A 14,485-nucleotide genomic window follows, 5' to 3' on the forward strand; every position below is an offset into this window, starting at 1 on the left:
TTATTATAAACACTTTTTTTCTAACTGAAATTAAAAAGCAGTCAAAATGACTTCTTCAGGCAATCTAGTGTTAATTGTTATCATTATTGTAGGAAAATTTATATGGTGCAAATATATTGATTAAAGAATTGTTTAAGCTTATTAATTATTGTCATTATTGTAGGAATATTCATATGCTGCAAATATATTGATTAAAGAATTGTTTAAGTTTATTAATAATAATTATTATATGATTTAGAATATTTTACACTGTATTTTATTGCTCGCATAAACGCAAACTAAATTTTATCAGATTGCCTATACACACACACACACACACACACACACACACAGTAAGAAATTTCATTATTTCTAGAACATTTAATCCATGAAACTTGGTGGAAAGGTGCATTTGACCAAGTTATAACGTGCTTTATCAAACTAACGAGACTGAAATTTTCAGAAAGGATATTGCATTTGCCATTACAATCTTGCGCAATGGTGATGTAACAATAACGCAGTTAAAGTGACCGCAGTAAACTGTAAAACAAACGGAGACGTAATACAGAATCTAGACAAGAAACGATTTTATAAAATGTCATATAACATTAATTAATTTTTCACAAATTACTCGTGCTTAAATAAAAAATTGGACTTTACTTAATTTTGTCGAGTCATCGAATTATTTGGCGATATTAATCCAATCATCACAAAGACACATTGCTTAATGTTGCCTGTTGGAAAAACTTGGAGCAAATAATTTTATTTTAATCTAAATTTAAATAATAATTTTTATTCGATAATTGTAAAATTTCAGTGTTAAAAATTAAAAGTTTATTAAATAAAATGAATTTATTTTTTGGGATTACAAAATTGTACATTTTTTAGATGGATTCATTCGGGTGTTGAGTTCACATTTGAAAGCTTTTCCAAAGTGCACGTTGTTCGAAATAGCACCCCAGACTCTAGCTTGTGGAAGTGCGTGGCAATCGTTGAAGTAAAGATGCTCCATTTTTTCTCGTTTAATGTGGCTACAATGTGACTGGAGAAAAAAAAATTTCGATCTGAACGAATGGTAGACATATCAAGAGACACGGTAGTGTCTCGACGACAAGTGCATATAAAAGTAGATAATTACAAGTCTATAGGGAGCGTGCAGCAAATACAATGATAGCAAAGTATCAATGTGTAATTGTATAGGGTAAATGTGGAATATATGTGGCCCAATGGGATATATGCCCTCTCTCAATATTTTCTAGACAGACCGTAACCTATACGAGCGCCAGTTACTATTATATTTACGTTTTGGTTATTCTCGATGGCAGTTGAAAAGTGGAAGTCGTACCACAACAGTACGTGCTTTATTTTGGTGAATGAGTTTGTAGTTAAGTGATTTAGTTAAATCTTTGATATAGCGTACAATTTTGGATTAACGATAGAAGGTATATATTATTTGAAACCATTTCAATTTTGGTTATGTTGCGTTCATTGTAACATTTTTTATTATGTTTTGTTCATTTTAAGCTTAGAAATCTGTTAGAAACAACTGATTTCACGAAGGGCATTTATCCCATAATTTTGTACCTCCAAGGGATATATGCCATACCACGCATAAGGATTTATGCCCCAATCTCAATGATATTTCTTTTGTGCATGATTTTTCGTTGTTTCCAGAGATGCCTCGAAAGTACGTCCGTAAGCCACACATTAAGCCAAGAGCAAGTTGGTCAGAGGAAGATCTCATTGCAGCCATGGATGCCGTAAAATCTGGAGGATGCGGAATTAACCAAAGAAGCGAAAATTTTAAAATTCCATCCAGAACATTGAGAAGACGAATTGCTCAAAATAAGGAGTCCGTTGAGCACAATCATTAGGAGATGTTGAGTCATAAAAAATATTTTAAATATTTTAGCAAAATTTTTAAAAATTCATAGTAAGTGAATAATATTGCAAATGTAGGTTTGGAAGAGAAAGAGAAAATTATTATTATAGAAGAAGGCAATGATTGTATGTATGCCGTACTATTAATAAATGGGTGGACAAACATATTTAAAGAAATCGATTCAAAAACTGCTTATGATCTCATTTCTTTTGCTGGAACCCCATCGATGTATAATTGTTACTGTTTTGCACTCGAAATGAATTTAATTAAAATTCATTGTTTTGGGAATATAGGCGAATACAATGTGTCTATTAACGATGGAAGGTTGAAAGTCGAGGAATTTATGCATCAAGTGCATCCAAATTCCATAGTAATAATCGATAGCATTAATGATTTAGGAAAGTTTTTTGATCTTGAAAAAGGAATTAATTTGATTCAAGAGCTTAGCTGTAAAGTAAAAAAGGTCATTCGTATATACAATAGAAGCTGTTCTTGTAATATTATATATATATATATACATATATATATATATATATATATATCGAACAGACAACAATATTATTAAAAATATATATTAAGCTTGAAAAAATCCATGAAGTATCTGCAGCAGGCATTAAATATATTAGTCACCTGACAAACTATGGATTGGGAGATACAGGCATAAATGTTAAAGAAGTGATTATGCAGAATAGCGATCTTGAGATCATTGTCGAATTAATTGAGTAATTCATTGCAGCAATTATGATGATCCAGATTAGCAAGAATTGAAACAACAGGATGATGACAGTGAAAATGCTGAAAATGTAGGGTCTGAGAATATTATGATTATAGATCCAGATTGCGAAGTTTGTATTATTTGAAATATCTTACTAAAGTTAGAGGGGTGGGGGTTAATGAGGAAAAGAGGCTGTGCAGGTTGGAGGAGAAAATGCAGAGAAGGGATAGGGAAGATAGGAGGCGAAACGTGGTAGTTTGGGGGGGGGGGGGGGGGGTGAAGGAAAGAAGCGAGGAGAGAAAGCGAAGGAGGTGAAAAATCTTTTGCAGGAATTGGGTGCGGAGGGGGAGATGAAATATATAGGAGGGGGAGGGAGGGAGGGAGTTGTAGTAAGAATGAAGAGGTTGGAGGTGAAGAAAAATATAATGACGAGGAAAGGGATGATAGGTGAGAAAACTATTAGGGTGGAGGATGATCTTACGTGGGAGGAAAGGAGAATAAATGGGAGAATAGGGGATAGAGCAAGAGAGGAGAGGAGAAAAGGAAAGAGAGTGAGGATAGGATATGGGAAGATTTGGATAGAGGAGGAATGCTGGTTTTGGAGTGAAGAGTGTGACAGGCTGGTTAAGGTAGTTGTCGTGCAAATAATGTTATCGACAAAAGTGTTTAATATGTTTAATATCGATAGTAGGTATTATAATTTAACTGTTCTGAAAATTTGAAATTAATTGACCGTTTAGAACTAAAGTTATCTGCTTTCAAAGTTCGAAATTTTAACATGGAAAGCAATGGGGATCGCTATGATTGTACGAATCTACAATTAAATACAAGAAAAATAATCGACAGATTTTCTTCAAAAAAGAATAGCAAATAAATGAATATGTTTGTCGTCTGAAAAAAAAAAATGAAATTTATTGACCGCATAGTTTTTTAATGAAAGCAAAAATAATTGTAACGTGTAATGGACACGTCGTATCAAATGAAAACCTAAAAATGTGGCAACACTGTAAACTCTAAATTGTCTTATGCGCGGGAATTCAAACTTTTTATATGAAAACACAAACAACAGTTGATATATTTTGAGAATTTAATATTTATTAATTATAAAGGAAAACGATAAAATACAATTAATAAAAAATAACTGTTTTGACATTTTTAAAAATTATTTTCTACTATATTTCACTCACAATATTTACGCGTGACAGCTAACGTACAGTTAGTTGTTGGGTTATAAACAAGTGCGCACTGCGCATGCGATATAAATCAGTGTTGTCAGATACGTGTGCTTTTGGTACAGGCTTAAACAAAATTGTTTGAAAAACTTTTGACTGGGACAGTACAACGACAACTACCTTAAGAGAGGAACGAGGGAGGAAGTCGGCAGGGAAGGTATAGGAAAAGGGGTTGGTGAGGGGGGAGCAGAGAAGGTGGTGGGAAGGAGAGAGGGGTTTGGGGGAGGATGGAGGGAGAAAAATGGAGGATGAGGAGGAGGGTAGTGGTAGAAGGAGGGTGCGGAGGGAGTGGAGGGGAAAGGGAGGGAAGGGAGGCATTTAAGAAAGGAAAGGTGAGGACGAAAGGGATTAGGAGCTGTACCTTTTGGAATGTAGCAGGTTTGGGAGAGGGAAGAATAGGGACTTCTGGGAGGGGGTTGAGGAATGGGACATAGTTTTCTTGATTGAGACTTGGGTAGAAGAAAAGGGATGGGGAAGAATCAAGAGGGAGGTACCGAAGGGATACAGGTGGGTGGTGAGGCAATGGGCATATAGGGAGAGCAAAACAGGCAGAGCTATGGAAAGAATGATTGTGGGGGTAAGAGAGGATTTATGGCAAGAGGGGCAGATGGAGATATTTGAAAAGTATGAGTTGGTGATGGTTAAGGTGAAGGGAGAGAGTGGGAAGGAGTATAGAATAATAGGAGTACACATGTGAGAGAGGGTGGATGGGCAAAGGCAAAGGAGAAGATAAGAGGGGAAGAGTGGACGAGGGAGGAGGGGAGAGATGCGTAATAGGAGGGGATTGGAATGCGAGGACGGGAGAACTAGGAGGGGTAAAGGGGAGGATGAAGGGAGCAGGGGGTCGGAGGATAAGGGAATGGATAGAGAGGGGAGGAAGATGGTTAGGATGTTGGGGGAGCTCGGAATGGAAAATTGGAATGGGAAGATGGAAGGGGATAGAGAAGGGAAAATTACATATGTAGGAAGCGGGCGGAGTTCGGTAATTGATTACGTAGTGGGATGTGAAGAAGAGTGAGGAAGGAGGTAGTAAGTTAGAGGGTTCTAAGTAGGACGGATTCGGACGATATGCCGTCGAAGATCGAAATGAGTTTAGGAAGTAGGAGTAGGGAGGCGAGGAGAAGAGGGAAAGGTAAGGTGTGAAGAGAGGAGGAGTAAAGAGGTGGGATGGCGAGAAGGAAAAGGGCATGTGGGAATTGTTCGAGGGATGGAAGTGGAGGGGGAGTGGGTGTGAGGAATTGTGGGAAGAAAGTAAGGGGAAGGTAGAGGAGGTGGAGCTGGAAATAGGAAAGAAGGAGGGAGAGGTGAGAAGGGTGGAAGGGTGGTTTGATGAGGAGTGTAGGGAGTGCAAGAGGAATCTGAGGGGAAAGTTGAAAAGGTGGAGGAGGGGAGAGTTGGGAAGGGAAGGATATGTTAAAAGAAGGAAGGAATACAGGGAATTGTGTGAGATAAAGAGGGAGAGAAGAGGCGAGGAATTTAAGAGGGAGAAATATGGAAGTTTTTGAGAAGATGTAGGGCAAGGGAGGAGAGAAGGGATGAAAAGATAGGAATGGAGAAATGGCGCGAGCATTTCATGAGCTTATTAGGGGGAGTGGATGGAAGGGTGAGAGAGGGGTGGGGGAGAGAGAGGAGAGGATGAAATTGGCATAGAGGAGGCGAGGAGAGCAGTAGAGAAGGTTAAGAGAGGGATCGAAGGCTGCGGGGTTGAATGGAATAAGAAATGAAGTGTGGAATGGTGGAGGAGAAGTTTTGGTAGAGGAATTGTGGAAGGTATTGAATGTAGTGTGGACGGGGGAGGGATGGCCGGAGGATTGGAGCGTAGGGGTGATAGGGTCGATCGAGAAGAAAGGAAAAGGGAGTAAGGCAGAGGAGTACAGGGGGGTGACTCTGATGTGTACGGCCAGTAAGGTGTATTCTAGAGAAGAGGTTAGAGAAAGAATTGAATGGGAAGGAAATAATTGGAGAGGGGCAGGCAGGTTTCGGAAGGGGAAGAGGAACGATGGATAATATATACGTGCTAAATTGTATAATAGGAAGGCAAGTTCACAAGAGGGTAGCTGGTTTAGTAGCAGCGTTCATAGATTTGAAGGCAGCGTTCGACATGGTGAATAGGAGGATTTTATGGGAGATTCTGGAGAAGGAAGGAATAAGTGAGAGGCTAAGGTGGGGAATAAGGGATTTTTATAGGGAAACTAGGTGTGTGGTGAGGGTGGGTAGGGAGAAGAGTAGGCAGTTCTGGACGGCGAGGGGTTGAGAGGCAAGGATGTCCGTTAAGTGCGAAGCTGTTCCTATTATATATTGCGGATTTGGAGAGGAGGCTTGAGAGGAGGGGGAAAGGTAGGGTGAGTGTGGGTAGCACGAAGTTATCTGCGCTGCTGTATGCGGATGACGTAACGCTGCTAGCGGAGGATGTGAGGTGTTTGAAGTTGACGTTGGGGGAAGGAGAGAGGTTTATGGCGGAAAGAGGCTTGGAGGTAAATGTGGAAATATCGAAGCTGATGAGGGGTTTGGGAAGAGGGTGAGAGGGGAATATAAGGGTGGAGTGGGGAGGGAAATGAATAGAGGAGGTAAGGGAATTTAAATACCAAGGTTACGTGGTAAGGAGAAACGGGGCGCAGGATGGGGAACTGGAGGAGAGAGTAAGGAAGGCAATGGTGGCGCTGAGGGAAGTGTGGGGAATATAGGGAAAATGTTGTTCGGAAAGGACGTGTGGGCAGGAGGATGTGGCTATTTGACAGGCTGGTTTGGCCGGTGCTGTCATATGGAGTAGAGGTGTGGGGATGGAGGGAAAGGGGAAGAGTGGAGGGACTGAATGAGAGGGGGATGAGGTGGATATTAGGGGTGGAGGTAGAGACGCCGGGGTATATGGTGAGGGAGGAGAGATGAAAAAAGAAAAGCTGAGGATAGAGGTAGCAAGGAGGGCGTGGGAATTTGAGGAGAGGTTATTGAGAAAAGGAAGAGGGAGCAAGTGGTCGAGGATGTGTTTGAGAGAGGTGGAGAGCAGGAGAAGGGATGGGAAAGTAGGATCTGGGTGAGAAAGGGAGAGGGCGTGTTTCTTAGAAAGGTATGAAGAAAAGAGGGAGGGAGATACAGGAGGAAGGGGGGAAATAGAAAGGGAAGGGAAGTGGAAGGGGATGGAAGGAGTGATGAGGAAGGAGGAGGAGGAGGAAGAAGTGGTGGATAGGATTGCGAACAGCAGGTATAACAAATGGTATAGGGAAATAATGACGGAGGGGGTGCCGGTGTATTTGAGGGAAGAGGGAGATGAGAAAAGGAAGAGGAGAATAGCTAGATTTAGGCTGGGAAACGAGATGAAAGAAGGAAAGTATTGGTTGGAGGAAGAAGATAAGAAGTGCACAGAGTGTGTGGGTACGGAGTAGAGAGCTGGGAGCATGTGCTAGAGGAATGCAGGGGTGGGCAGGATATAGGGGATGGGGGAGTTGGGGAGGGTGATAGTTGGATGAGGGAAGAAGTGGAGAGGAGAAGTGGGATGAAGGTGAGAATGAGTGGAAAAGGATTAAAGTCGGGTATGAATGGAGCGTTAGAATGTGGATGGATGGATGGAAGGATGAAGGAGCGAAAGGGCTCTCTCTCTCTCTCTCTCTCTAGGATGTGAGTGGAAGTAAGATGTGTGGCGATGAAGGTGGAGTGTGGGCCACGGTGTCCCATATTGATATAAAGAAATAGATGTAAGATGAAGCGTTTTTTTTAATTTTAATTTTAAGGAATATGTGGAGAACTGTATATTTTTATGAAATTGACGAAGTGTGCATGGAGCGAAGTCCATCTGTACCCCGCAAGGGCAAATAAAACAACTGAACCGAACTGAATTGCTCAAAATAATGATAAAAAAGTTGTTCTTGGGAAACCGTCTGCTCTTGGTCTGGAAAATGAACACCGATTAGTTTAACACATACAGAAATTACCAGTTTGTGGCTTCGCACCCCCTGCACGATCAGTTCGTAAAATTGCTTACCAGTTTGCCAAAAAATTAAGCGTAAAATCGATATTTTCCATAAGAAATGAACATATAGTAATTCTGCCAGGTTGCATTGGTTCTATTCTTTTATGAAAAGACATTCGGAGCTATCTATCCGGAAAAGCGAAGGCCTGTCCCTTTCTCGAGCGCGAGGAATGAACCGCCAAGAAGTGGACGGTTTTTACAAACTACCGAAAGAAACTTTAACGAAATTCGATTTAATCAATAAGCCGCACGCTATTTTCAACATGGATGAATCTGGTATACAGATGAATAATAACCGAGGAACAGTTATTGCTAAGAAGGGTAGTAAATGTGTTCACGTATTAACGTCCAAAGAATATATGGGGCGAAAACGTGTCAGTTATAGCTTATTGTAACGCGGAAGGCACCTTTTTACCTCCAATTTTCATCCTTAAAGGTGTGAGAAAAAATCTCGCTATTTTAGAGGGGATGCCACCAGGATCGGATTTATATTTGAATAAACAATCTTCGTTTATCAACTCAGAATTGTTCTTAAGGTGCGGGTACACGGCGCGGACTTTTTGGCGCGGCCAGCAAGTTTTTGGGGCGGACGCGTGAAGTAAACGCGCGAAGCCAATTGTATCCGAGGATAATATTTAATTATCCGATACCCTTGAAATTATTTAGTTGACAAGTTGTCGGTAGAGAGCATAACGGATTCGAAATTTAATATTTTTGAGTTTATATAATTATGTCGAGACGTAGAGAACGAACTTGTTCAGCCATGAAGCTGCTAATAGTAGACGCGTCGTGTAATAGCACCTTTAATTAACAAAGCTAAATCAAATTCAAAGTCACTGAATTTTGAAACTGAATTCATCCCGCGCCGTTGACTCTACGCGCCGCGCGTCCGCTCCACACGTTTCACGTGCCGCGCGTGTGTTCCACGCGCCGTATACCCGCACCTTTAAAGTGGTTACGAGAAATTTTTATTCCTCGAAATTGAGCCTGATGGATTCGTCATTTTGATCCTTGATGGACATAGTTCACAAGTCACTGTAACAATTTGGAGATGTTGAAATACGGCGAAAACAACAAAATAATATTACTCTGTTTACCAAGCCATACAACACAAGCTTTGCAACCGCTTGATAGATCATTTTTTTAAACCGTTGAAAGATTATTACAGAAAAGAAGCCGATAAATTTATGTCTCGTAATCCATCGAAAAATATCTGTCGAAATGTCATTGGTAAGTTGATTGGTGCAGCTTGGAACAAGGCTGCTACCATCGCACGAACGGAATGGCTGGATTTGTGGCTTGTGGAATTCATCCTTTCAATGATAACATTATCCCAGATTATTTGTTCAATATTTCGGATGTATAGCTAATGATTCGATTCGTTTGGGTGAATTAAAAAATAGCAATGACAATTTTTTGGAGAATGACGGTAACTATATCTATTTTGGTTTGATGAACATGAACTTGCAGCAACATTTGAGGATTCCGATCCTAATAACAACAATACGGTTAATTTCAACATCAATGAAAATTCTATGGATTGTGTTGGAGCGTATGAAGAGGTAAATTCAAGCACCACGGAGATTCCTTCTAGTTCTTTCACAAATAAATTTAATGCAGAATCTCATTCATCTCAACATATCGAACTAACTATAAATGAATGTGAACAGACTAAGGCACAAAACGGCCAAAGAAAAAGCCCATTGCAATTGCTGAAAAAAATAGCTCCTTTACCGAAAATTTCGACAAAAAAAAAATGTACAAAAAAAGACAGCAAAAATCATTTCTCCAAAGGAACCAATCGTAAAAACTACAAAAAGGACCACTGCGCAAGAAAAGAAAAAGAAAGAAACAAAAATTACTACGAAAAACTAGAAAAGACACATTTCTCCAACAAAATCAAGGGAATGCCCCAAAAAGAAAGCGACAAATATGAAGAAATCAAGCGAAAACGATGTCGAATGCGTTGAATGTTTAGAGAGATATTTAACGACAGTTGAAAAAGTAGACTGGATAAAATGCATTAAATGCGATAAATGGTTACATGAATCGTGTACTATGTATCCAAATAAATGCAATGATTGTGGTAGGCAAGCTAAACGAATGCAAATTGCTGAAATGGCAAAAAGTCATATTTAATCACGAGCTTTGATTAAATAAAAGTTTTGTTCGATTTCTATGTATTTAATAGTTCATATTTTTTGCTATAATTAATCGCTTAAATATTTTTATTTTTGTTAAACTTTTGCATTCTAATTAAAATTTGATAAACTGAACAGGCATTTCATCAAGATTTCAGTATGTTTCGTCATCTAGGCATAAATACCATCATGGAGCATAATTCCCTATAAGAGGTGGCATAAATCCCATTCATGGGGCATATATCCTTATAATCTTATATATAAAAACAATTAAATATTGAAACTCCCAAAGTAAAGCAATATAAAGAAGTTTAAATACGAAATTCCTTAATTTCTTAAGTACAAGGAGATATAAATTTCATATTAAACATATCAATGCATTTTTCTGTTCATTAGTTTTAAATAAGGTTGGGCATATATCGTACATTTACCCTACATATAAATAAATTGGTACCCCTAAACTGCGAAATGACCGATAGTTTGTGCTGATAGTATGCACATACACCAAAACACATTCTAATCTCACTGTTATTGTGTTGGTATGCACGGTCCCTATACCGCCGAGTACTACTGAGTAACTTACACAGCAAGTTTGGCCATCCAAATTTTCAAACCGATTTATATGTATATAATTGACAGGTTAATTGTTTGATTTATAAAAAATAACTTACGTTAGCAAATTGCATAAATATTAATTGGTCCCAGGTAAAATTTTCGAATTCAATCAACTGTACATTTTCAAAGCCAGTTTCTTTTTGATATTCTGTCAAGGCATTGGTTGATACTTGCAAGCCCATTGAATCAGCAATATTCTCAGATAACGTAAACTCTGCATCAACCTGTGCATGTATTACAATAACAATAGTTTAATCGACGCTTTTAATTCAAATCGATTCTATCGTTGTAATTACTCACGCAAACTTCAGTCGTTTCATCGGATAATTCTGCGATGATGAATTTCTCGTATTGATCGATAAAACACTTAAGTTTCGTCATAAAAATCTTTTCAGTTTTTGGTAGCCACCAATCGACAAAGTTTCCATGTTTATCAAATTTGTGACCTTTAGCAACAATAATATAGTTTATATGTTAATATATGGTAAAATTAACATTAGAACAGAATATTTAGATTACCCAAAAGGTCCAAAGAGTGAAAAACCTCATGAGCTGTCATGGTACCAAGCACAGCATAATTTAAAACACTGTAAGAAAAGTATTATTATAAAACATTTAAATTTTCTTTAAAGTTTTATCATTTTTATTGAATTAACTATTATTTTACAGACATTAATCTATCAGGATCAAAAACTGGAGGTTGTAAGAATGCAGCTGTTACACCTAAAATCAATTCATCAGAATTATTTTAATATTAATATATTTATTCAATATTATACAAATGTTTTTGTAAAATTACAACGACTATCTTTGGCAATTCTTTAACGAGCAGCTATCGTTATAATTTTATAAAAACATGTATAATCAATTATCACAGAGGAAATGCTTTTTTTTTACCAAGTGCATTGGCGCTGTGTTTGTAATAAGCATTTATTTTGGAGGGCTCTAAAAACCATCTGAAAAATGAGAAGAAATAATTTAAATATTAAAATACATTTCTTATAAAATTTATATTGTATATTTTTATATTGAATTTTATACTCAGTTCTGTGGTAAGGTTTTCGGTATTTAAGTAGTTCTATCAGACCAATGAATTTCTCAAGAATCAAAATGCTTTCGAGATAGGTTGGCCCAAGTTGAAACTAAAAAAATTATTTTGTTAAAAAAACTATTTTAAATGTAAAAGATTGATTGGCTAGATTTTGGGAGAGAGAGAGAGAGAGAGAGAGAGAGAGAGAGAGATAATTAAATTACGTTCTTGTAAAATCCGTCAATGGTGGCAGCAGTGTAGTGTTCCGGATAGCCTACAAGTTTTTTAATATCATTCACTTTTTCCACAGATTTCGATCTGGTTAATGGATCCATCCATTCTATTTTGCTAACAGCATCTCCAGCTGTTTTTACAATATGGTCAATAATTTCTTCAGACTAAACAAAATGTTTGCAATAATTTTTTAAACGTTAATGCAAATATCGATTTTAAATAGCTTACTTTGATTTTCGCATATTCTGGAAAATATCGTCTTACGTATTCGAAAGAAATAGCTTTTTCCAAATTTGGCTGCTTTAAACATATTTCTTCTCTGAATAAAATCATTGTTATATAAGTGATATATAAATATTATTCCAAGTATTTTATAATTTTCAAGAAGAATTACCTCGTTTGTTGTGATTTTTTTACTACGTTGCATTCATTGTAGAATGTATCCTTTATGTCGTTTAATTTAGTGCCACTATAATTAATCATGTGACGCACTACAGTCCAAATCATATAATTAACTATAGTATTTATATAAAAAAAATGAGTTAAAATATTTTTGTGTAATTATTTTTTTAGAAGAATTTTATATCATTATTGTTTTACCAATTGTACGTGGTTTGGTTATTTTCAAAATTGGTGGCAAAAGTTTGAAGTAGTTCAAGTTTGTTATATCTATTTTTTCAGACTTTTTAATATCAATTCCAACTTGTTTAAATAGTAGCTGCCATAATTCCAGCCAATCTATCTGAAAATGAGAATTTTTCGAGTTTTATTTTATAAAAAAAATTTATTAAGCAATTTTTAAAATATTACTTTAGCATTTGCATCATCTCCACCATTAGAATCATATATATTTTGAAATTTTTCGAACGAAATATTTTCGTTCTCTTTAGGAATGTCCATACTGCCTTGCGACAACGTTCTTATCTATAAGTGTAAGTATATTTATTTATTTAATTAAATGACAGAACTAATTTTGAAATTTTGAAATTTTCATTAATTCCAACCTTCAACAATTTTAGTTCAAATTCAATCATATGTTTAATATCTTCTTCCATACTCGGAATAGTACCATTTTCACCCTGCTTTTCTCTAAGATACGATGCAACATCCTGTATATACTTTTTGTAAATTTTTACGAGAATATATTGCCTTGGTGTGTTTTTGCAATCAGCAAAACCAGAAAAGGGCTGGAAAATCTAAAAAAATGACAAATTTTTATTGAACAGCTCAGAGAGGAGAGTAACAATATTTTCTCAATATTTTCAGTCAGAGCTGGGAAATTTTTGCACATTTCAGTTGTTTACTATAGTCACTAATAGAGATTTTCTAATAGTGATGACTATAGTAAATAGCTGAAATGTGCAAATAATTCTGAGCCACATGTTCTAAGTAAACTATTGTACACTGGCTAGCCAGATAAGTTGCTCAGACCATGGACATAAAATGCTGTTTAACTTCGTAACTATAAGAGATAGCAATTTTTGTTATAAGACCTTTTCGAAGCGTCTTTTGATTTTCGTTCAAAAAGGTCTTATAACAAAAATTCCTATCTCTCATAGTTACGAAGTTAAACAGCATTTAATGCCCATAGTCTGAGCCATTTTATCTGGCTAACCCTGTATACCTACTGCAATTATTCGTTTGTGAGCTTCTTTCAGGTTTTGCTTAATTCTCATGGAGTACAAAAAATGTGGTGTGTTAAATCGATAAGCCATTTTCATATATGCTTGCCAAGTGTGAATAATTGCATGTTTCGAATCAATCAATGGCCAGCCTCCAATCTTCTTCAACAATTTTAAAATGGTCCCTGCATCGTTTTCGTCGATAGTTACTAAAGCAAGAAAATCAAAATGCAGTGAAAACTTTTTTTGCAAATAGAAAAATAAATTTGTATTATTATATCAAGCAGTATGTGAAAATCTCACCAGTGTCCATGCACATTTTGTGCAGTTCTCTAACTTTTTTCAAAGATTCAAATCTCGCAGGCATCAATGTGTTTGTAACTATGTCTATATAAAAAAATCATTTAGAATCGATTTATTATTTAATATTGCGTTAATAATAACTTTAAAACCTCGAACTCGTTCATTTACAGTATCCACCAACGAATCGAACGCAGTGACACTGGATTGTTTGTTCGGTATAGGATGCTTTTCCTTCCATGACCCACACATGAATCCGTAAAAATCATCACAAGGATTTATCAATAAATTCATACCACTCTTCAATATTTCAGCTATATAAGTAGATAATAATAATAATAATAATCTAATGATTAGTCGAGAAAGAAATACATCAATTATTGCTTACCAAATTTGATGCATTTTTCTGTTTTACAAATTTGTTTATATCTCGGACGCAATTTGCAACGAACATTATTATTGTGATCCATTGCAAGTGTTATTGCAGTTCTAATAAATTAATAATCGTATTTATTTGATCCAATTTTATTACCAAAAATAAAAAGTCTAAAGCTTATATTTAAATAATATTAAATTATTTACAATTTTCATACTGGAAATTTAAAAATTTGGCCAGATTTACTGTAAATAATTTAATATATTTATTGTTTAATAAAAAAAATTGATATTCACTTACGTTAATAGCAGTAAAATGAACAATTGATTCATGATCGTGGATGATTTACTTGTCATTATCCAAAATTCTTTCATCAAGTTAATTTTATAACTACA

The 14,485-nt window shown here is 36.4% G+C and overlaps 1 protein-coding gene across 1 annotated transcript; it reads right to left on the reverse strand.

Moving 5' to 3' along the window:
* Positions 1-844: 844 nt before the first annotated feature.
* LOC136781437 (neprilysin-11-like) lies at positions 845-14,470 on the reverse strand. Its single transcript, XM_066740348.1, has 18 exons — positions 14,391-14,470; positions 14,103-14,203; positions 13,867-14,028; positions 13,718-13,801; positions 13,421-13,623; positions 12,797-12,988; positions 12,603-12,716; positions 12,393-12,534; positions 12,187-12,307; positions 12,021-12,111; positions 11,783-11,956; positions 11,570-11,670; positions 11,426-11,484; positions 11,200-11,251; positions 11,048-11,115; positions 10,829-10,974; positions 10,585-10,752; positions 845-1,021 (listed from the first exon to the last, which is right to left on the reverse strand). Exons 1-18 carry the CDS (start codon positions 14,462-14,464, stop codon positions 845-847), a joined length of 2,229 nt encoding a protein of 742 aa, XP_066596445.1. The 5' UTR covers positions 14,465-14,470.
* Between the last annotated feature and the right edge of the window lie 15 nt (positions 14,471-14,485).

The sequence above is a fragment of the Prorops nasuta genome, unplaced genomic scaffold (genome assembly GCF_024137725.1).
Source record: "Prorops nasuta isolate Cenicafe-Biocafe unplaced genomic scaffold, Cenicafe_Pnas_1.2 PNAS00022, whole genome shotgun sequence".
NCBI classification, from domain to species: domain Eukaryota; kingdom Metazoa; phylum Arthropoda; class Insecta; order Hymenoptera; family Bethylidae; genus Prorops; species Prorops nasuta.